Below are 23,045 nucleotides of genomic sequence, written 5' to 3'. Positions count from 1 at the left end.
TGCTCTGTCACACTCTAGGGTTGCTTCTTAGCTAGACTGTCTCTGGTAGACTCCAGTATCCCAGCCCATGCAATCCTGCCAGAGCAGAGGGACCACAGGAGCAGCAAGCTATCTGGGTGTGTTCAGGGCCCCTGCTGTGCCTTCCTGACTGAACCAAGTTTCTGATGGGTGGTATGTTTTCTTTTCCTCTAGACCATGGACAGAGAGTTCAGGAAGTGGATGAAATGGTATGGAAAAAAGCATGCAGAATACACAGTGAGTGCCATCGCTCCATGCCCTCGGCTATGGTTCCAGCCCCCTTGAATCCTCTTTTCTGTTCCCACTCCTTTCTTGCCTTGGGCAACATTGCATCTTACACATCTCTCTCTGATGCCCCAGTGCCAGAAGCTGGCCCAAGAGCCTGTGCTATATAGCCTGGCCATTCCCAGCCTCTGTCAGGTCCCTGTGTACTTCATATAGTAGGATGACTGTGAACCTGGTAGGAGACTGATGCTTCAGTGGAGGAGAGGCCTTCTAGCATTGGCTCATGACTCTGGGCAGCCTAAGATCATCTTGAAATCCTTGTAACTTCTCTATCTGTCCTTCTGTCTTGGGGGTGCCTTATAGGCACTCCCTGGCACTTTGTACTCTTGGTGGAGAAGCAGATGAGCATGGGCCATGTTGCCTTCTTGCCCTCTCCTGCCCATAGTTGCCTTGACTTGAGGTACCCTTTGGGGCTATCCCCTCCAGTGTTGCACCTTGTATAAAAGTATGTGGTTCATGGGCATGTGGGGCATATGAGAGCTGGCTGAGTGAACACTGAGTGAATAGGATCATTTGACTTTTATTCCATAATTCATTGGTTGTTTTTATGCTTCCTGGTCTTGGGTGGGAGTTGGAGCCTCACATGCTGCATGAAGGAGCATTCACCATTGAACCACCAAACCTTTACCTATTGCTGTGGCAAGTGAGGAACATTGAGCCACGTGAGGGTTCTCTTGGCTCAGCCAAGAGGTTGTTGTCTGTCAAAAGCTTCTTGAGGCTGGACCATGTGACATTATCAAGCATCTCCTGTCCCTGCTGTGCAGATTCATTAGGATGCACCCTATTCATTCAGCAGGGAGTATATGGATGAGAAACGCTGGAGCACTGAGGGAGGAAAAGCCACATGCCATGTTGGGAGGCAGTGGCAGGGAACAGCAACTTTAAATATCCATGACTGAAAGATATTGAGGAGGTTCTGCCCTGTGCTGTGTGCTTTTGCTGGTCTGTGATCATCCTTTTCCAGTGTTTTATCTGCTTTTAGTGTTGGAAAATGCTGGACTCTAGCACTGAGTTAAGAAAGTATTTTCTCTGCCTCTGCCTGTTCCTCTTGTGATTGGGGTGGAGGGCCCAGCCCTCCTACTTCTTTTTTTTCCTTTTTTCTTTCTTTCATTTTTGCCAGTCCTGGGGCTTAGACTCAGGGTCTGGGTACTGTCCCTGGCTTCTTTTTGCTCAAGGCTAGCACTCTGCTACTTGAGCCACAGTGCCACTTCGGCTTTTTCTGTTTATGTGGTACTGAGAAATCAAACCCAGGGCTTCATGCATGCTAGGCAAGCACTCTACCACTAAGCCATATTTCTAGCCCCCTGCCTTCTTTTCTTCTGGTGGCTTATTGGAGATAAAAGTCTCACGGACTTTCCTGCCTGGGCTGGCTTTGAACTGGCTTTAAACCGCATCCTTAGATCTCAGCCTCCTGAGTAACTAGAATTACAGGCATGAGCCACCAGCACCCAGCTCCTCCTCCTCCTTCTTGTTAAAGCCTCCTCTAGACCTGTCCCTCAGTGAGAGGGAAGGCTAGACCCAAGCGCTCTGTTCCTCCCATGTCTGAAGGTCTCACTTTTATCCTCAGGCCCAGTGAGGCTAGAAGCCTGGTTTCTGTTCTGGACTCCTTCTTGCTAAGGAAAAGTTCCTAGATCAGTCCATGTTCCTGATTCCCTTTTAAAATGGTGACTCCCTAAAAGATGTCAAGGTTATCAAAGTTGATATTTCTGGTGGAGAGCCAGACAGTTCCATGCACATGGTTAGATGTTCTCACCAATACACTTCATGAAGAATCCCTCTCAATCCCAAGTGACCTCTTGGGCTTCTTCCTGAGAAACTGAGCTTGGCCACCTCTCCTCGCTAGACATGGAGGAGGATGTGAGGACTTGTCTACTTCTTTCACTTTTCTCCTCATCTGATGACCTGGCCCAATGGAGCTTTGTGTCAGTGTCATGGCTGCAAATTGTGTTACTGTGTTTGGTCCATCATCCTTGTCCATAGTGATTGAGGTGCACAGCTAGTAAGGGGTAGTGGTCATGCTAGTAGCTCTTGACATGTGCTTAGGAACGGAATTTGAAGGAAATGGCATACTTTCTCAAGACTTTGGTGACAGTTGGTTATCACTGGGCAGCAAGGACAGTGGATGCCTGACCTGGCCTCTGTCTCTAGTACCTACATCTCGTGTGTGTGTGTGTGTGTGTGTGTGTGTGTGTGTGTGTGTGTGTGTGTACGTACGTGTACGTGTACACACTAGTGCTTGAACTTTAGGCCTTAAGCGCTTACTTTTTTGTTCAGGTCTGTCACTCTATTATTTGAGCCTCACTTCCAGTGTGTGTGTGTGTGTGTGTGTGTATATGTGTGTGTGTGTGTGTGTTGGTTGGTTTTGGGGCTTTAACTCAAGGCCTGGGCACTGTCCCTGAGCTCTTGCTGAAGGGTAGCACTCTACCACTTATGCCAACAGTTCTACTTTGTTTTTGTTGCTGTTCTTTGGAGATAAGAATCTCCTGGACTTTTCTGCCTAGTCTGGCTTTGAACCATGATCCTCAGATCTTAGTCTCCTGAGTAGCTAGGATTACAAACTTGAGCCACCAGTGCCCAGCACTTCTGACTTTCTATGGTTAATTAAAAATAAAAGTTTCATGGGCTTTTTTTTTTTTGCCTTAGTTGGTTTTGAACTGCATTCCTCAGATCTCAAGCTTCCTCACTAGCTAGGATGATGGATGTAAGCCTTCACCATCTGGCTTTCTAGTACCTACTCTTTCTTCCCACAGTAGTTTATATGACAGCCAGCCTTCTCCAAGAGGGCACAGTCTGCCTGGCTGGGTTGTTAGCCCCCTGTTTAGGCGGGAACTTGTGTCCTGATATTTGAATATGCCTCTGAGGATCTTTGTGGCTTTGATGTGGTGTCCTGGTTGGCAAACTGTATGCCCTGCCTTCCGTTATTGGAGAAGCATAGAGGAGAATATCCAAGAGGAGCCTAAAAATAGCCCAGTGTACTTTTCCAGGCCCAGAGCTGCGCCTGGGGATGCCCCTCCTCCTCCTGTCGAGGTTTGATGTAAGCTGCTGCCAGCTAGCGCCTTTTAGCCTACTCCCTCTTGTGGTCACATGTGAGTCCAGCTGTCAGGCTCTTGGGGTTGCTCTTCCCCAGCCCACCCCCCCATATCCCTCCTAGTCAGAGTTCCTGTCCTTTTCTCTGCCCTTCCTCTCCTGTTGTCCACCAATCCCTGCCTATCCTCCAGGGCTCTAGAATCAGCTTTGGGGCAGAAATTAGGTCAGTCTTTCTTCTGTGCTATTGGCACTTCTTGATGGGATTGTGCTTGGCTTATGTCATACACCCTGAGTGTGCCAGACCCATCAACACTGTGGGTGGCCATGATGCTAAAAGACTTACAGTGGTGCCTCTCTGTGAATCATACTGGGGCAGGTACATCAGGGTTGTGATGCAGACCATTACAGAGGGTAGCATGAACCTGCAGCTCCTAGAGAATCTGTTAATGCTTTTTCATCAGGACAGGCAGCTGGGCTGTATCTGCAGGCCCTGGCACCTCTCAGTTGAGTCTATGCTGGCCTTCCTAGATTTCCAGTGAATTTGAAAGTCAGGTGTTTTGTTTTGGCCAGTCCTAGGGCTTGAACTCAGGGCCTAAGAAGCACTGTCTCTGAGCTTCATTTGCTCAAGGCTAGCACTCTACCACTTGAACCACACAGCGCCAGTTCCAGCTTTTTCTGTTTATGTGGTACTGAGGAAGCAAACAAAGGGCTTCATGCATGCTAAGCAAGCACTCTATCACTAAGCCACATTCCCAGCCCGAAAGTTCTTTAAAGTTGTGGCTATCCTTTGTTTGTTTGCTTTGTTTTTTGCCAGTCCAGGGGCTTGAACTCAGGGTCAGCACTGTCCCTGGCTTCTTTTTGCTCAAGGTTAGCACTCTACCACTTGAGCCACAGCGCCACTTCCAGCTTTTTCTATGTATGTGGTGCTGAGGAATCGAACCCAGGGCTTCATGTATACGAGTTGAGCACTTTACCAGTAGGGCATATTCCCAGCCCAATTGTGGCTATCCTTTATTTACATGCTGCTTGACATATTGGCAAGAATTACCAAGCCGCAGAATCTGTGTGTAGCTATGGCCTCCTGTAGGTTTGTCACCCACAGTGACAATGTTTTGGACCTTTCTGGGCTCAAGTGGAGCCTCTTCAGCCTCCTCACTGGAGGAAGTGCTTTATGCAGGGATGGGAGCTTTAGTCCTGCTGTTTGTTGGTGTTCTCTATGAGGAGCGTGGTGTGCAATAGTCTTAGGGCTTTATGGAACACTTTCCTGCAGGGCATCAAGAATCATATAGCCATACCTGATAGGTGTTCTTGCCCCTCACTTTCACCTTCTGGTGCTTTCTACCAGTCCTGAAGCCGTACCCTGAGGCTCAATGGCTAGGCATATTTTTCTAGCTGTTTTGATTCCTAGGTATTAGGCTATAGACAGATTTAGCTCAGCCAGGTCACTGACAGATAGCCCCTGGCCTGGTGTGCAAGGATTTATCCTCTCAGACAGTTATGGCCTGTGAGTGCAAGGACAAAGCCAGCTTCATACAAGCATAGTGTACCTCACAGGGGAGGAACCAACTTCATATATAGCTATAGTCTGCTGTGCAGGGCCAGGCTAGGGATTTGTAGGAAAGCAGGAAGGCTAATTCTGGCGGTGCTCATGTGGCATGCTGTGTTTTGCAGTGATGTGGTTGTAGGGCTGAAGTTGGTTCTGCACAGTGAGCTTCAAAGGAGTGAGGTCATGTCAGAGAGGCTATCATCACCCATGTTAGGGCCAAGACACCTCCTATGTGAGGAACTCAGAATCTGGTATGTTGCCATCTCCTTGTTGTGGTTTCCCACAACAGAACACAGCAGAACCAGCCTTGGGAAAAGGTGTGCAATGTGGGTGGAAAAACTTGAGGCAGGTAAAACATCTAGAATCATCTCCCTAGGAATCATGCACAAGTCTAGCAACGGGCTAGGATGTACATTAGAATATTGTCACCAGGAGCTTACAGAGACCCCATGCATGGGGGCATGGAGGAGGGTGTCACATGGTCCTGTCATGTGACCCTTCTCTTTGTCACATGCCAACATCCCAGATTCAGGAGGAACCCCCATTTTTTTAAACTATTGTCACCATGGGAACCCCCATTTAGATTCAGGAGGAAAGCAAGGGTCTGAGTATAAACGTCATAGAGTTTACACCAGTGGTTTAAACCCAGGAACTCTAGCAGGGATGGTTGGGCCTATAGGTTAGATCCCCATAAATCCTAAGGGACAGGTTGGCAATTGTTTTTTTTTTTTTTATTATTTTTTTATTTTTTTTTTTTGGCCAGTCCTGGGCCTTGGACTCAGGGCCTGAGCACTGTCCCTGGCTTCTTTTTTGCTCAAGGCTAGCACTCTGCCACTTGAGCCACAGCGCCGCTTCTGGCCATTTTCTGTATATGTGGTGCTGGGGAATCGAACCTAGGGCCTCGTGTATCCGAGGCAGGCACTCTTGCCACTAGGCTATATCCCCAGCCCGGCAATTGTTTTTTGAGTGCATGACATAGACTTGCAGGGCAACTCTGTGCTGTCAAAGACATGGACTTTAGTCACCTCCTATACCTGCCTGATAAATCTGTCAGAATGAGGGAGATGACTCATCAGCCAGGAGAGTGAGGTTGCTCCTCAAATGTATTGTATTCCTGCCACATGGAGGCTGTCTTGCCGTCTGTGCTTTCAGTGTGGGCAGTGATAGAGTGAAGATGGTCAGCCTCAGTGGTGCCAGTTAGCTCCATGAACACATCTCACACTGTGGTGAGCTGTGCATATGGCTCACACCATGCTGGTTTCTTGAAGGAACAGATCTCAGCACAGAGGGGATGGCCTGGACGAAAGCTCTACAGGTTACTCCTTAGAGAACTCTGCCAGCAACCCCTGACATTGGGGTGCTGAGATTTTGCAGTAGAACTTCTGTAAGAAAACATGTACTCATAGCATGAAGACTTTCCAGTGCTTTCTGCTCTTTCTCCTTCCTGTCCTGGGGTTGATGCTGGCTCTGTGCCATGTGCTCAGGCTCTGCTCCCAGAGTCTTGGCTGGTCTCAGCTCATCACCCCCACTAGCCCTGCTCCCCATAGAGCCATTAACTGGTTGAGCCATGGTTCCTGCATCCTTCCCACTCCAGCAACTTTGATCATTTCATGTTTTCTTCACGGCAGTAAGGCAGGGCCAGGACAACAGAGCTTGAGTGAGACCTGAAGGAGTAAGTGTACCTGTGTTTTCTTCCTCAGCTGGAACGAGGCGATTTCCTCTCAGAAGAGTGGAGAGAGCGGATTGCCAACACAAGGTATGGCCCTGCCTGGGTTGTGGTGCTGACAGGACAGGTAGCATCCCAGGGCCCTCAAGAACCAAGGTGGTTTATATTGTGTTGGCTAGCCATGTTTCAGTGGCATCTGTGGAAGGTGGCATGGGGCCTTAGTCTCACCCATACCTCCTGCCACCTCCTTGTGCTGATCACATTCTAGTTCCTTCCTAGTCTCTCCACACATTCCCCAAATGGGGTGGGCCAGCTTTGAGACCCCAGTCCTGCATGCTAGTCCCTGTGAGCTTGTCGTTGGCTGTCCTTATGAAATCTGTCCCAAGAAACCCTGGGTGCCTTCACCCTTGATATCAAGCCTCACCATCTGTATGATTTCTGTCCTATCACCTTCACCCCCACTGGGCTGTCTTGCTTATAGCTTTTCATCTTCCTTTTTGTACTTGCCTAGTCCTTCCCAAGTGACCCCTCCGTCATGTGTTTTCACACATTTTGAATTAAAAATTTCAATAAAAAATGATCAAGATTCACAATAGACCTTCCACTGTGAAAATCAATTCATGGTTTTCTGGCACATTCTGAAGAGAGGATACTAACTTCTCTTTATACATCGGGACCCTGGTAGAATTCTGCTACATTAATCCTCAGCATTTGGGGTGGGTGGGTGGCATTGCAATGGGACTCTACATGCACATGAAATGGAACCTTGGTTTTACTCAACTGGAATATTGTTTTGCAGTGTTATATTTGTGAATAACTTTGCATTTGGTCCTGAGGTGGATCACCAGCTGAAGGAGCGATTTGCAAACATGAAGGAAGGTAACACACTCCTCTCCACACATCCCCCATGATTCCAGCCTTCTTGACCCAGTGACCAGGCTGTGGGCCAGTGTCTTAGGTGGAGCTGCTTATACAGTATGTGAACCCTGAGCTGGGTCTCTGTTAGCTGTGTAGAGTGAGCCCATTGCCTATGGTTTCAGGCCTGGTGCCTGAGCTATAGCCTGACCTGCTCCTCTCTAAAGATCATGGAGGCATGCTTGCAGGACCCTGGCTTAGTTGCCACAGTTCTTCTCCAAAGACACATGGGCATGGTTGGGTTTTCCTTGACAGGACCATTACATTTTCCCAGACTCCCAGTATGATGGACAGCATCACCAGAAGCTCTAGGTTTGCCTGCCTTGGATGCGGCTATGATATTCCGGTGTGAGCTCCCTGGGCTCTTGTGGAGGCTTGATTGTGAAATGAGGGACAGCTAACCAAAAATACTTCAATGCCCTGTTTCCTGGGGACTAGGATGTCCATTTGTCATGGGGGTTATAGTAGTGATATAGTGGGACAGGTTGCTCAGAGCCTTCTGTTATAATAAGCAGTTTTCTGCCTTATTACCTGATTGTGTCCACAGAGCTTATCACCAGGTAGCCACTGTGTCGATGAGCACATGAGACACTGTAGAAGTGCGTTTGGTGGTAACTGGCTGCCCTACTTACTCATGGGCATTGTATGTAGAATGCATGTTCATTGAGTAGCAGGCTGATTCATAGGTTTTTCAGAAGTTCAGATGATGCCAAATAGGCCCATTCCCCATGACTCATGCATTTAAAGATTGCCCTTTCCTAGCACATCAAGGACTGGACTGACTTTGATTGAACTAGACAAGACCATCCCTCCTGTTAGGGAACAGGACCTAGAAAGCAAGGCCTGGCTGGCTTTGAGATGAGAGCCCAAATGTGGGCTCATGTGAGTTTAGATGTGAATATGAGCAAGTGTGTACATGTCTGTATGTGTACACTTTTGAATGGACTCAGTTTGAATTTTCTGATTTTAATTTCACATAATCATCTTTGATCTTATTTGGCTTTCTCTTTAATTTTTTATTTTACCTTTTTGCTTGCTGGTTCTGGGCTTGAACTCAGGGCCTGGGCACTCTCCCTTAGCTTTTTCTGCTCAAGACTAGCACTCTACCATTTGAGCCACAGCTCCACTTGTAGTTCTTTGGCGGTTAAATGGAGAGAAGAGTCTCACAGAGTGGGCTGGGATGTAGCTTAGTGGCAAAGCGCTTGCCTAGCAAGTGCAACGTCCTAGGTTCGATCCCTAGTACCAAAAAAGAAAAAGACAAAAAAAAAAAGTCAAAATGTTATGGGCTGGGGATATGGCCTACTGGCAAGAGTGCTTGTCTCGCGTACATGAAGCCCTGAGTTCAATTCCCCAGCACCACATGTACAGAAAACGGCCAGAAGTGGCGCTGTGGCTCAAGTGTCAGAGTGCTAGACTTGAGAGGAAAAAAAAAAAGCCAGGGACAGTGCTCAGGCCCTGAGTCCACGCCCCAGGACTGGCCAAAAAAAAAAAGAGTCTCACAGATTTTTTTTTTCCCTTGGGCTGGCTTTGAACTGCAATTGTCAGATCTTAGCCTCCTGAGTAGGTAGGATGACAGGTGTGAGCCCCCACCAGCACCCAGCTTGCACCTATCTGGCAATGAAGATTACTTAGTATTTGAATCGGAATCATGTACCAGCTAAGATAGTCTGAACCTTTAGTTTAAACATTTATGACAGCTAAATGGATAATAGAAGTGGTTCTGTGGGTCTCTTACAGACTGGGTGTTCAGACAGCTAAGCTGAGACACCCACTCTGATAAGAGTGTATAATGTGAGAAAAGTCAGAGACTTCTGATTGTTGAAAAGCCACTGAGTACTTTATATTTCATGAATACCACCTTAGGAACTACCAGTTAATTACCATAGTTAATTACCATAGAGTTGTTTTTTAACTCTTAGCATTTAAACAGTAGATAAGTTGTTTGTACCAAAATCGTTTTAAGTGATAAGAAACACAACATAATACTTAGAGTTCTTTACAATCTATTATAAAATAAACTAGATAGGTGATACAACTATCTTCTAAAAGGGGACAAGCCTAGGCACAGTGGTTTGTTTTTGTTTTGCCAGGGGCTTGAACTCAGGGCCTGAGCACTGTCCCTGGCTGCTTTTTTTCTCAAGGCTAGCACTCTACCACTTGAGCCACAGCACCACTTCTGGCTTTTTCTATGCATGTGGTGCTGAGGAATAGAACCCAAGGCTTCATGTATAGGAGGGCAAGCATTGTACCACTAGGCCATATTCCCAGCCCCGGCACAGTGGGTTTTTCTTTTTTTTTTTTTTGTTTTTTTGTAATTTATTAATTAAACAATTTTTTTTGACAAGGTGTTGTGCAAAAAGAGTACAGTTACATAGTAGGGCAGTGTGTACATTTCTTGTGATATCTTACACCCTGTTTTCCGGCACAGTGGGTTTTTAAGGGAGCTGCTTTTCCTTGTGTTGGCTGATTGCCCTGTTTCTCCCATGTAATGATAAACCTGGGTAGCCATGGTACTCTCAGCGATCTTTCTCCCTGGTTCCTTCTGTGACTTCCTTTCCAGGACATCCAGGGTGTCACCCACAGTGCAAGGTCACTACTGTCCATGGAGGTTTTCAGGGTCCATCTGTTGTCCTGTTTGTTATAGGGTAAAAGGTGTACCAGGCAGATTTTGTGAGAAGTGAAGAGCAATTTATACCGCAACCACTTCTAGGAAAGGCTTAACTAGTGGGCATAATATCTTTTTCTTTACTTGTAAGAAAATGGGTAGAAGCCAGGTATTGGTGGCTTACTCCAGTAATCTTAGTTACTAGGGAAGCTGAGATCTGGAGTATTGTGGTTTTAAGTCAGTCCTGGCAGAAAAGTCTGTGAGACGCCCATCTCTCTCCAAAGTAACCAGCAAACACATATTTGGAGGCATGGCTCAAGAAGCAGAGAACCACATGCCTGAGCAGGAAAGTCTGTGAGACTCTTCAGTTAACCACCAAAAGCCAGAGGTGGCTGTGGTTCAAGAGATAGTATACTCTCCTTGGGGCAAAAAAGCTCAGTAACAGCACTTAGGCCCTGAGTTCAAAGTCCCAGGACCACTGAGACACCCACTCCCCACCCACAGGAGATGAGGTAGGCAACCTTTGAGTGGTGGGTGGTAGTAATGGGGTGGAGTTTTAAAAGCATTTGGAGACTAGGTGCTATGGCTCATGACTGTAATCCTGGCTACTCAGGAGGCTGAGACCTGAGGATCATAGTTTAAAGCCAGCCTGGACAGGAAAGTCCATGAGACTCTTATCTCCAATTAACCACCAGAAAACCAGAAGTGGCACTGTACTGTGACCCAGTGGTAGAGCACTAGCCTTGAGCTGAAGAGCTCAGGGACAGGGCCCAGGCCCAATGTTCAAGCCCCATGACAAAAAAAGAAAGAAAGAAAGAAAGAGAGAGAGAGAGAGAAAGAAAGAAAGAAAGAAAGAAAGAAACAAACAAACAGAGCACCTAGCAAGAACCCTGAGCAAACATGAGATCTTGAATTCAAACCCAGAACTGATGGGAGAAGGAAAATGGACAGGATTATTTTTTATGTACTCAAAATGCTCATTTCTCTCTTTAGGTTCTCTCTGTACACTTTTAAATTTCACACTTTGCAGGTGTTTGTGTGTGTGTGTGTGTTTTCCCTACAAATGGCAGTAATGGGTTTTCTTGTTTCAGGTGGCAGAATTGTGTCCTCAAAACCCTTTGCACCTCTGAACTTCAGAATAAACAGCAGAAACTTGAGTGGTAAGAAATGTTCACGTTGTTAATAGTTAATTTAATTTTTTGTTGTTGGTGGTGGTGGTCCTGGAGTTTGAACTCAGAGCTGAGGCTCTCTCCCTGAGTTTTTTTTGCTCAAGGATGGCACTGTCCCACTTGAGCCACAGGTCCACTCCAGCTTTTTGTTGGTTTATTGGAAATAAAGAGCCTCATGGATTTTCTTGCCTGGATTGACTTCAAACCATGATCCTTAGATCTTAGCCTCCTGAGTTGTTAGGAGTCACTGGTGCCCACTCATCTTAATTTTTTAAGTGTGTGTGTCTCTAGTACCATCATCTTTGTGTGTGTGTGTGTGTGTGTCCATGTGTGCGCCAATACTAGGGCTTAAATTTAAGACCTTAAGCTCTTTGTGCTCAGGTCTGTCACTCTACCACTTGCGATCATTTGTACTTTTTTTGTTTTTGTGCTGGTCCTGGGGCTTGAACTCAGGGCCTTTTATTGCTGTTTCTTAGCTTTTTTTTTTTTTAAACTCAATGCTGGTGCTCTGCTTCCTTCCTTGTTTAGCGTGTTGATGAGATGTCTTTAAGTTGCTGAGGTGCTTTAGGACAGGGAGACCCCTGACCACTAGCGGCACTGGGCCTGGTCCTCTGTGAAAGCATCCTCAGCACAGCGGGATGTGGAGCAGTACTTTGGCCTCCCCGTGTTCCATGCTGGGAGCATCTCAGTTGTGACAGCCACAAATATCCCCAGTCATTGTCCTGGATCATCTGGAAGCAGAATCACTTCAAATGAGACTTATACTTTGGGAGGAAGTAATGATGAATGACAGACCCTAAAGCCAGGAAGAGGCTTTGGGTGGACAGAGCTGCAAGCTAACTGGCCACTACAGGATCTCCTTTGGGTTGGGCCCTTGGGCCAGTGGTCTGGGTTTGGCCCAGCTTGGCTCAGTAGGTCCATGTTCCATTAGGTGATGGCCATTTTCATAGCCGTGGTCCAGGTTATAGAGCAGGGCTCTTTTTCTGGGTACTGGTGGCTCATATTAGCAATCCTAGCTTCTCAGGAAGCTGAGATCTGAGGATCACGGCTCAAGCCATTTCAGACAGGAAAATCTGTGAAACTCTTATCTCTAATGAACCAAAAGTGGCACCGTGCCTCAAAGTGGTAAAGCACTAGCCTTGAGCAAAAGAGTTCAGGGACTGTACTTAGGCCTCAAGTTAAAGCCAACTACAACAAAAAAGGGCTCTTGTGAGCCTACTCATTTGGGCTTGCTGCTTGGGCTTGCACTTCCCGGATCTGGCCCCATCATCCCTGCTCTGGTATCTGTGTCAGGCTTGGAGACATTGCTAGCCACACTCAATGTCATAGTTAGATATAGTCATAGGCCTGGCTCATATTGCAAGAGGTTGTCTTTAGTTCAAGTTCTGCCCCCTCCCTAACTGCCAGGGCCTTTGCGATGATGTGCACATGCGCCTCTTGTAGGGTTGGTCCAGAAACGGCCCTGACCTGTCTCCTCCCTGCAGACATTGGTACCATCATGCGTGTGGTAGAGCTGTCGCCCCTGAAGGGCTCCGTGTCATGGACGGGGAAGCCGGTCTCCTACTACTTACATACCATTGACCGCACCATAGTGAGTACTGTGGGGTGCTACCCCACCATGGGGATCACACTTTCACCTTCCTTTTCTCCACACTGCCCTTGAAACAATCCCTGAGAACACTCCTTATGCTTAGGTACTGCTGTCGACTATCACTATACCATAGGCACGGGTGGATCCTTGGCAGAAATGGAACATGTGGGCTGGGGCCTGGGTGAGGTGTGCAGCAGTTTTGGTTCTCAGTTCCTGGTTTGGGCACACATCTTCCTAACACAGGATGATGATGGGTTCTACCTCATTACCCAAAAGCCTCCAGTGTCCAGGGAGGGCAGTCCTGTGTTTCTACTGTTCTTTCTCAGTTCATTCTGTATGAGCCAGGGATCTGGGGCTAAAGGGGTGGGCTATCTTTTTTACCTCTTCTGCTGTGCTCTGGGCTAGCCTGTGACCTGTGTTTCACCATAGTCTCTTCCTTCTTTACCTGATCTGGGGCCTTCCACATGTAGGCATCAGTCCTGCCCTGTCCTGTTTTGATTGGCTCTGGAGTCCTAGGCATAGGACCCATCAATAGATCTACATGTTTGTCTGGATTTTTTTTTCCCCAACTTGGTATGCATCTGCCACTGGTTAGAGGCTTAGTTTGGATCCTTCCTGGGGGTACTTTGATGTAAACTGATGACTTCCATAGACAGAGATACTTGTGCCCCTCTGTTAGAAGTGATGAGAAATTGTTAGATAATAGCTCTTGGGCTGAGATGTGAGCTTTCCATATGTTGCCAGCCCCATCCCAGCAGCCTTGCCACTTTAGCTGCTCACAGCCCTGTGGCCATGTGGTGTATTTTGTGTATTGGCAAGCTGAACAGGGAGCCCATGGCAAGCTCATGTTTGCCAAGAATGCAAGAGCTCAGCATAACAGGTTTTCTCACCCAGGTTTTTCTACCTTTGGCTCCCCTGATTGGGCCCAGGTTTTGCTCACTGCTGTTAGGGGAGTTTCAGTAGTTTCCTTTTTAATTTTTTTTCTTGTGGTGGTACTGGTGGTTTAACTTGGGGCCTTGCATGTGCTAGGTAAGCCACTCTCAACCACTTAAGCTACACTCCAACACTTTTTGTTGTGTTTTGTTTTTGAGACTGGATCCTGCCACCTTTGTCCTACCTGCTTTCAAATTCTTGGTCCTCCTGTCTCCACCTCCCAGGTTGCTGGAATTAAAGAAGTGTATTACCACATCTAGATTAGGACTTTCTTTCTTTTTTTTGGCCATTCCTGGGGCTTGAACTCAGCGCCTGGGTACTGTCCCTGAGTTTATTTTACTCAAGGCTAGCACTCTACCACTTGAGCCACAGCACCACTTCCAGCTTTTTCTGTTTATGTGGTACTGTGGAATTGAACCCAGGGCTTCAGTGATGCTAGGCAAGCACTCTACCACTAGGCCACATTCCTAGCCAGGACTTATTTCTAATAACTTTTTTTTTCTTTTTAGCTTGAAAACTATTTTTCTAGTCTGAAAAATCCAAAACTCAGGGTAAGTCTGTGTTTCTTCTTGACTTAGTAATTGTGTTTCCTTTGTGAAGTCTTGAGTGCTGGATTGCTTTCCCACCCCCTCTATGTCCCCTCTCTGTGCTTGGCCTCCTCTCTATTGGGCTTGAGTAGGTGTACTTCCTGTTAGGACTAGTCTAGGGGAGATTGGGCAAGTCAGAACCTTCTTGGTGCTATGGTGTATGTGCTGGGTACCAGATGTGAGCTGCTGTGCTGTGCTGCCTTGCTCCTGGTAACCCATGGAGCCTGGACACAGTTTGCTCTATGGTACTTCTTATGTTCTATCGGTACACAGACCCATCCCTGTGACCTTCCTTTCTGGAGTCCAAGACAGTCAGTGTTGGCAGAGGCTTCCTACTTCCTTATGTCTGGCTTGGGGCAGCTCGGCTCCTATCCAATCCTCTGGGTCCTAGGCTTTCATTCTTGCCCAGGGATGAGGGCCACAAGTAAAGTAGGAAGTGACCTACTCTGGCTGGCATGGACTGACATTCTTTCCTAGATATTACATGGGCCCTCAGTTGAGGGACTGGCTATAAGTAAATGGAAGTGTGTGGGGGTGGGGATGGGGGTGGGGGTGGGGCTCTGTATCTAAAAGCTTCAGAGGGACTCTTAGCCTCTGTCCATCCTGAGGGTCTGTTAGTCTTGTTTTGTTTGGAGTACTTTCACAAATGAGAGGTGCCAAGAGGTGCTTGGTTTCTGTGGACCTGATGTGTTTGTACATGTGTACCTGTGAGTGTCATGGAGTCACTGTATCTCTGTTAACTTATCTGTGCTGTGGGCAGAGCTGGGACCACCAGCACCTTCTCTGGCACCTTCTAGCCTCTCACCCAACTCTTCCAGGAGGAACAAGAGGCAGCTCGGCGCCGACAGCAGCGAGAGAACAAGAGTAATGCCACCACCCCCACCAAAGTCCCAGAGAGCAAAGCGGCTGGACCCGCCGAAGCCACCGTGGTAAGGAGCCCTGCTCTGCACACAGCTGTGGGGACACAAGTGCTGGGTGCCTCTGGGCTGCCTGCAGGTGTTGACACTCCTAAAAGCTGCTGCTCTCCATGGCCTCAGAGCCCCCATCCTGGTTTTTGTCATCAGCTAGATTTCCTTCCTGCCATGCCCTTCATTGCCCTTCCTCTGCTCATTAGGATTCTGGTGCCGAGGAAGAAAAGGCTGGGGTGGCCACTGTCAAAAAGCCATCCCCCTCCAAAGCTCGGAAAAAGAAGTTGAACAAGAAAGGGAGGAAAATGGCTGGCCGGAAGCGTGGACGTCCCAAGAAAATGAGCACTGCGAACCCCGAACGTAAGCCCAAGAAGAACCAAACTGCACTGGATCTCTTGAACACTCAGACCACATCCCAGACTGCGTCCCCCTCTCCCCAAGGTGAGCCCTCACTGCAGCCCCAGAACCCTTTCCCATAGCTCTGATCTGTGGAGAGAGCCCAAGTCTAGAGGCTATAGCACATGCTCACACTCCCCCTGCCAGGCCTGCTAGGGTCTCCCCAGTGCCCACGAGGATCTCCATGTCCTCACCAAGAGTTTCTTATCATATCAAAAGCTGCAGCATAGAAGATGTTACCTCCTTTGGGCATCTGGACATCTTTCTACCAACCAGTTGGAGGGTTGGGTTTGTTGTGGGGGTCAGTGCTGCCAACAGGTGGTGCGTGGTATTCTCTGGACCCCAAGAACCACATTGGGTTTCAGATTTGCAAAGTCTGAAAGTGCCCAAAACAGGTGAGGCTCATGGGCATGTGGCTGGTGGCTAATACGGAATACCACTTTCTCCTGCAGATGCTTACAGGTCACCCAACAGCCCATGCTACCAGCTACCTCCAAGTGCACAGTGGCACTCTCCCACCCCACTGCTGGTGGCACCTACTCCGCCTGCACTGCAGAAGCTGCTAGGTGAGCTGCTTACCAGAGAGGCTCAGCGGGGCAGTTGAGCTGGCCATTTTTGGTGGTCCCTGGACATGTTGTGCATTCCACGTGTCATGGCTTTGACCTCACTATGCAGGGTAGGGGTCTGGAGCTGTTGGGTTAGCATGGACTTACTGGATTGGCAGGCCCATTGGATGGATCAGTAGAGGCTCACAGGCCTTTGTGAGCAACTGAGATTGACCTACCCCAGGGGACGCTGGACCATTATTGTCATTAGGGGTACTCCTGTCATGGAATAAGTTTATAGTTGAGGGACATTGTCCAGTACCCTGTAGCACCTAGGATGCTCCCATAGAGAAGAACCTGTTCTTGGGCTCTCTCTGCTAGGAGGATGTAGAGCTGCCCTCTATAACTGTGACACCTGGTTGTGTAATGGTAAACTGAGAAGAGGTGAGGTCACAGGCAGAGGGCAGGCATTGCAGCAGACTGCCAAGACATTCCAAGTGAATGTCTGTGTCTCCTTTTCCTCCACACTTGCAGGTTTGTTTCTGTATGTGTATGTGCTGTCTTCCAAACTACTCTCTATATCTCTCCAGAGTCCTTCAAGATCCAGTACCTGCAGTTCCTGGCCTACACGAAGACGCCCCAGTACAAGGCCAACCTGCAACAGCTGCTGGACCAGGAGAAGGTGTGTGTGGCTTCAGCCCCAGAGCCACCTGCCTACCTGCCCTGCTGCCAGGGTCGGGTTCCAGCTTTTCACTCCAATGTTGGTTCCAGTGCTACGAAGGTGTTCCGTAGGGGGCTTGAGCACAGCCCTCGGGGAAGGAGCTTGGTTGTCCTTTTCTGGTGGGCCCTGGACTTACCTGCCACGCATCCCACCCACAGGAGAAGAACACGCAGTTGCTGGGCACAGCACAGCAGCTCTTGGGTCACTGCCAGGCCCAGAAAGAAGAGATCCGGCGACTCTTCCAGCAGAAACTGGACGAGGTAGTGCCTCAAGGCTATGTACGCCATCATGTTTGTCCCTGCCACAGCCTGGGATTTGGTGGAATGGGGATGGGAAGTCTAAGGATGGTTCCCTCCCTGGGCTTCCTTTCCCTGAGTGAAAGTGTGTTGAGAGAATGACCTAGAGCCTGGGGAGGAGGGTTGGCCTGCTGGCTCACTCAGGCATGGGTGGCCAGCTCCAGTTGGGTCCTGGAGCAGTGCTTCTGGGTGGTCATTCCTTTTTGATTCTTCCAGTGTCCCTAAGGAAGTAAGAGGCTCATTCCCCTTCATCCATCCCTTCTCTCACCCATGTATTACCTGTGGCCACGGGCGCTGGCCAGCACACCAGAACTCCACTTATTCTCTGTCCTCCTTATTCCCAGCTGGGAGTGAAGGCGCTGACCTACAACGATCTAATCCAGGCTCAGAAGGAGATCTCTGCTCACAACCAGCAGCTGCGGGAGCAGTCAGAGCAGCTGGAGAGAGACAACCTTGAACTTCGGAGCCAGAGTCTGCAGCTGGTGTGTGCATATGCACCCATCTAGGCAGCATATTATGGAACATTCCAAAAAATGCAGTCCTGAATGAAGGATTGGGTTCTTGTCAGCTATTAAGCCAACCTCGTCAGGCCTGCCAACCTGATTCCTTGGGCAGTTGTGTGGGTCCTGGGTGCAGAGGTGACCACAGGCTCCCTGCTGAGGGCAAGGTATCCTCAGAAGACTACGTTCCCATGATCCCTCATCTGCAGTAGGAGGTCCTGGGGCTTCCCCGGATCCTGTCCTCTGCTCCAAGGTTGTCTATGGAGCTCTGTTAACCATTAGAGTGTGCCAGAACACATCAGATAACCTCAGATCCACTCAGATACTCTAGGACGAGTCATTAGAGCAGAGAGGTCCTCTAGACGTCCCTGGGGACCTCTTGGCTGTCATTTCTCTTGGAGTTGTGCCTTAGTCACATGGCCTTTCTCATCTCCCTCTGAGTTCAGGTGATGATGAAGTGACCTATAATTCTAGGAGGGACCCTGGCTTCTGGTAATACTATTCCAGACATGGAAACCAGGCATCTGTGCCAGGTACCCTGGCCGGAGAGCATGGCCTCCTTGGCCCTCTGTGCCTTTGAGTACCTGGAGTAGCCTACTTGCTGGACTCAAATGTCAATCTCTTGTCCCTGTACCCACAGCTCAGGGCCCGGTGTGAGGAGCTAAAGCTGGACTGGGCCACACTGTCCTTGGAGAACCTTCGGAAAGAGAAGCAGGCCCTGCGGAGCCAGATCTCTGAGAAGCAGCGGCACTGCCTGGAGCTGCAGGTGGGGCTTGGTGCCTAGTGGATGTCCATGTGGTAATGTCACAGTCCAGGCCCCATCTTTCCACTTTGGAAGAATAGGTTGCTGGGATCTCAGGCTCTCATGCTCTGCCTGTTCTGCTGGGTTTCTGAGGTCCCCGAGCTGGCAGCCTGGAAGGTACTATCTAAAACTCAGGTCTGAATGCCTTCTAGCAAATAGCTTTTTGTTGTTGTTTTGCAAGTCCTGGGGCTTAGACTCAGGGCCTGAGCAATGTCCCTAGTTTCTTTTTGCACAAAGATAGCACTCTACCTTTTGAGCCACAGCACTGCTTTTGGTTTTTTCTGCTTATGTGGTGCTAAGGAATTGAACCCAGGGCTTCTTGCACACTAGGCAAGCCCTTTGCTGCTAAGCCATTTTCCCAGCCCTTCAAATAGCTTTTGAAACAAATCACTGGCAGAATTTGCTTATTCAGAAAACAGCTCATACTTTCTGGTGATGAGAATTGGTCACTGAGTCACATACAGAAAGTAGTTGAAGGGCCAGGTGTGGCAGCTGGTGCATATAATCCCAGAGGCAGAGAATTATGAGTCCACGGCCAGTTTAAATTACATAGTAAGATCCTATCTTTAAAAAGTTAAATATAAGTTCAAACCCCACAATCAGAAAAGAAAAATAGATGTATTTGCTTGCTGTCATTACCAAAACAAGCTTGATTCCACAAATTAGTCCCATCCGGGTACTAACCTACCTACTTAGTCTTTGAGAGCAGATGAAACCTGGCATGGAATGTTTTTTGTTTCGTTTTGTTTTTGGCCAGTCCTGGGGCTTGAGTTCTGGGCTTGGATACTGCCCCTGAGCTTCTTTTGCTCAAGGCCAGCATTCTACCACTTGAGCCACAGCACCACTTCCAGCTTTTTTGAGTAGTTTATTGGAGGTAAGAGTCTCACAGACTTTCTTGCCCAGGCTGGCTTTGAACCATGATCCTCAGATCTTAGCCTCCTGAGTAGCTAGGATTATAAGCCACTGGTGCTTGGTGACATGGAGTCTTTATATAGGAATGTGTTTTGGTTTTCCCTCCTTCCCTGTACAAGTAGTAGTTGTCCTGGCAGCCCCTGGTGGCTGTCCTTTGCTCCTTCATCACAGAATCCTCTCAGTCTCAGTGGACAACTGACTCTGGCATGTGGGGTACACCGTAGGGCAGGTGCAGCTCCCTCCCACTTGGTCTTACCTGCCTGCTACTCCACAGATCAGCATCGTGGAATTGGAGAAGAGCCAGCGGCAGCAGGAGCTCCTGCAGCTGAAGTCCTACGTGCCACCTGATGATGCCCTGTCCATGCATTTGCGAGGGAAGGGTGCCCTGGGCCGTGAGCTGGAAGCTGATGCTGGCCGGCTGCACCTTGAGCTGGACTGTGCCAAGTTCTCCCTGCCTAACTTTAGTAGCATGAGCCCGGAGCTCTCTATGAATGGTCACACGGCCAGTTATGAGCTCTGCAGTGCTCTGAGCCGGCCGTCATCCAAGCAGAACACCCCCCAGTACCTGGCTTCTCCCTTGGACCAGGAGGTCGTGCCCTGTACCCCCAACCACAGTGGTCGGCCACGGCTGGAGAAGCTCTCTGGTCTGGCCTTGCCTGACTATACTCGGCTCTCCCCTGCCAAGATTGTACTGAGGAGGCATCTGGGTCAGGACCATCCTGCAGCTGGCAAGGCAGCTACCAGTGAACCACACCCACGGTGAGTGCAGTGCCCTGCATGCTGTGCTCACCTGCTCACACCCACCTGCTGCCCTGCCATCACAGGGAGTGGGGGTATTCTTCCTGGCACGAGTGTATCCCTTTGGAAGAGAGGTGGGGTTTGCTAGGTCTGTGCTTCCAGCTTTGAGCAGATAAGCTCACAGCCTGCAGGGGCTCCAGAGTAACACAGCCTCTCATCACAGAGCTGAGCATGCCAAGGAAAACAGCCTTCCCTACCAGAGCCCGGGCTTGTCAAACAGCATGAAGCTGAGCCCCCAGGACCCGAGGCCTCCCTCCCCTGGGGCATTGCCCTTGGCAGGAGAAAAGAGCAATGAGAAGGTGAGGTCTGCCTTTTCCTTGTTCCTGTGCCTGTGTCCCCAGAGCTCCCCAAATTTTGAGGTTGCTCATCAGAGGCAGCCTGAGTGTGTCTGTTCGGAGGGATTATAGTGTAGCATAGATGGTTCATGGAGTTGAGTTTGGGTCCCTGGGGAGGAGGTGGCTGGGCATGGATGGGACATGTGACACCAGTGGGCCGTGTGCTGTGGGTTACAGAGACAAGCTTTGTCAGTATCTCCCTTGGGCAGCTCTGTTCTTTTCAAAGAGACCAGGGCACTGATATGCTGGAGTTTAGGAGGTGGCTGCCCAGGGGATCTGCCATGGGGACCCTGCCTTGGGTTTGTGCTGGGATGGGGAGGAGGTTGTAAAGGGGACCTGGGATATTCAGGTGCTCCTGTAGCAGCAGGAGGTCAGGAGGAGGAAGAACAATGTGGGGAGGTGTCAAGGTTCCTACTCTTCAGGGGGGTGTCAAGGGACTCAGTGGCTGATTATCTGAAGGGTCTTTGTTTGGCCACACAGTTGTGCCCCTCTTACCTGCCTGTGGACCTTTCCTCTTGTCTGGGCCCACAGTGGGTGATGTGCTATTTATTGGCAGGGTGTGAAGGAGCGCTCCTATGGCAGCCAGGGGGAGACCATCACTAGCCTGCCGATCAGCATCCCACTCAGCACGGTGCAGCCCAACAAGCTCCCCGTCAGCATCCCTCTGGCCAGTGTGGTGCTGCCCAGTCGAGCAGAGAGGGTGGTAAGCCCAGGCTGGTTGTGGGTGTGGGATGTAACCTGAGGCTTTGGTTTTGTGGCATGACTTAAACTGTTCTGTTGCATGGTATTAAATTCCAAGCATGCCACTACCATCCCCAGAACAGATAATATCCAGAACAGACAGTATCAAGTCAGGGTTTCGTTGTGTATGCTGGGATATCTTGGGTTTTGGTGTTTGGGTGGTCTGTTTTTTGTGCCAGTACTAGGGCTTGAACTTTTTTGCTCCAGCTCGTGCTCTGCTGCTTGAGCCACAGCTTCACTTAGGGATTTTTGTTTTTGTTTTGTTTTGTTTTTTGGCTGGTCTTGGGGCTTGAACTCTGGGCCTGGGCACTGATCCTCATTTGCTCAAGGCTGGCACTCTACCACTAGAGCCACAGCACCACTTCTGTTTTTTTCTCAGTAGTTTATTGGAGATAAGAGTCTGCCTGGGCTGGCTTTGAACCATGATCCTCAGATCTTAGCTACCTCAGTGCTAGGATTATAGGCTTGAGCCACTGGTGCCTGGCTCTTCTGGCTTTTTGATGGTTGTTTGGAGATAAAACTCTTACGGAGTTTTCTGCCTGGCCTAGCTTTGAACCACAGTTCTCAGATCTCAGCCTCCTGAATAGCTAGGATTATGGGTGTGAGCCAGTGGCACAGAGCTCTATTTTTGGTATTTTGGTGAAAGGTGGATGAGCTGGTAGAGAGGGTCTAGGGAACTCCTGCTCAGGAGAACTCAATCTTGAGACTGAAAGCTGGCAGCTGGTACTTCAATGCCGGAACAGCCTCTTTGAAATGGGTGAGGTGGAACAAAAAGCCCAGCATGGCTATTTTTAGGGGTGGGGGTGGGATTGAATATAGTTCCCGTAAAACCCACTTGAAGTTTAGGGGTTTTAGCATAGCCACAGTTCCTGTCCTCGTGGTCCTTATCCAGCCTGCAAGTAGCCCTGCCCCCACTTATCTGGCTGGCTGCAGAACTTTCCCCAAGCCCTCTCCTGCTGTTGCCGCTGATCCACTGTGGGTTTCTCTGGCAGAGGAGCACCCCAAGTCCTGTGCCGCAGCCTCGAGACTCCTCATCTACACTTGAGAAGCAGATTGGTGCTAATGCCCATGTTGCTGGGGGCAGTACTGCAGGGAGCAGGAGCCTCACTTTGGCATCCACAGGTAACATGTCCCTCTAGGCTTTTAAAGTGAATAAATGGGAGTTTCTGGGGGCTGTGGTCCACTGCCCTATGCCACCGGGCATTGCCAGTAGTGCCTTCCTGTCCCTCAGCTGTAGGAAAACCAGCTCTATGTCAGCCAGGGGCCATCTGGTTAAATCCCAGCCTATGAAGCACAACTGTGCCTGCCAGGTGTAATCTCTGCTCACCCTGAAGTTGGGGTTTTCTGAGACCCAAGAAATGATCTCTGTCCATGGTGATGAAAGAGTCAGGAAGACCTATAGCTTGGCCATTGACATACCATGTAACCCTAAGTGGGAGTATATAGTAGATGTACCTGAATGACAGGACATGGCTTTGTGCAAAGAAGTCCTGTTCACAGCAGTTGTAGAAGGCCAGACCAATGAACTGGAATGTGCCAGGCCAGCAGTGACGCAGGCCTGCTTTGGCACTTAACTCTCAGGAGTAAAAGGTAGCATCTACGTGATTTCTGTGTGCACAGGCTTTTCTGGTCTCCTTGCCTGGTGCTGAGAGAGGGGCTAGATGGCCACCTGGGGCTGCTTAAGACACTTTGGAAAGCAGCAGGCTCCATCCTGTGGTGACTGTTCTAGGCTGGATAAAATCTAGCTCT

The 23,045-nt window shown here is 49.2% G+C and overlaps 1 protein-coding gene across 4 annotated transcripts in view; it reads left to right on the top strand.

Annotated features, from left to right (window-relative positions):
- Positions 1-23,045, top strand: part of Dot1l (DOT1 like histone lysine methyltransferase) — a 61,083-nt gene that overhangs the window by 26,790 nt on the left and 11,248 nt on the right. For 2 of the 4 annotated variants that reach the window (XM_048341697.1, XM_048341698.1), the window contains exons 7-23: positions 193-255; positions 6,577-6,632; positions 7,342-7,421; positions 11,154-11,222; positions 12,716-12,822; positions 14,265-14,306; positions 15,161-15,271; positions 15,457-15,691; positions 16,099-16,212; positions 16,782-16,873; positions 17,071-17,172; positions 17,553-17,690; positions 18,349-18,474; positions 19,697-20,181; positions 20,384-20,519; positions 21,112-21,258; positions 22,289-22,418. In XM_048341697.1, the coding sequence (XP_048197654.1) occupies positions 193-255; positions 6,577-6,632; positions 7,342-7,421; positions 11,154-11,222; positions 12,716-12,822; positions 14,265-14,306; positions 15,161-15,271; positions 15,457-15,691; positions 16,099-16,212; positions 16,782-16,873; positions 17,071-17,172; positions 17,553-17,690; positions 18,349-18,474; positions 19,697-20,181; positions 20,384-20,519; positions 21,112-21,258; positions 22,289-22,418 (2,233 nt within the window). Of the gene's footprint in view, positions 1-192; positions 256-6,576; positions 6,633-6,810; positions 7,422-11,153; positions 11,223-12,674; positions 12,823-14,264; positions 14,307-15,160; positions 15,272-15,456; positions 15,692-16,098; positions 16,213-16,781; positions 16,874-17,070; positions 17,173-17,552; positions 17,691-18,348; positions 18,475-19,696; positions 20,182-20,383; positions 20,520-21,111; positions 21,259-22,288; positions 22,419-23,045 lie in introns of those variants that run through there. The other 2 variants (XM_048341699.1, XM_048341700.1) reach the window with 2 other exon arrangements.

This window comes from Perognathus longimembris, chromosome 3 (genome assembly GCF_023159225.1).
Source record: "Perognathus longimembris pacificus isolate PPM17 chromosome 3, ASM2315922v1, whole genome shotgun sequence".
NCBI classification, from domain to species: domain Eukaryota; kingdom Metazoa; phylum Chordata; class Mammalia; order Rodentia; family Heteromyidae; genus Perognathus; species Perognathus longimembris.
Note: the sequence above shows the minus strand (reverse complement) of the source record. Positions and strands in the feature narration are given on the sequence as shown.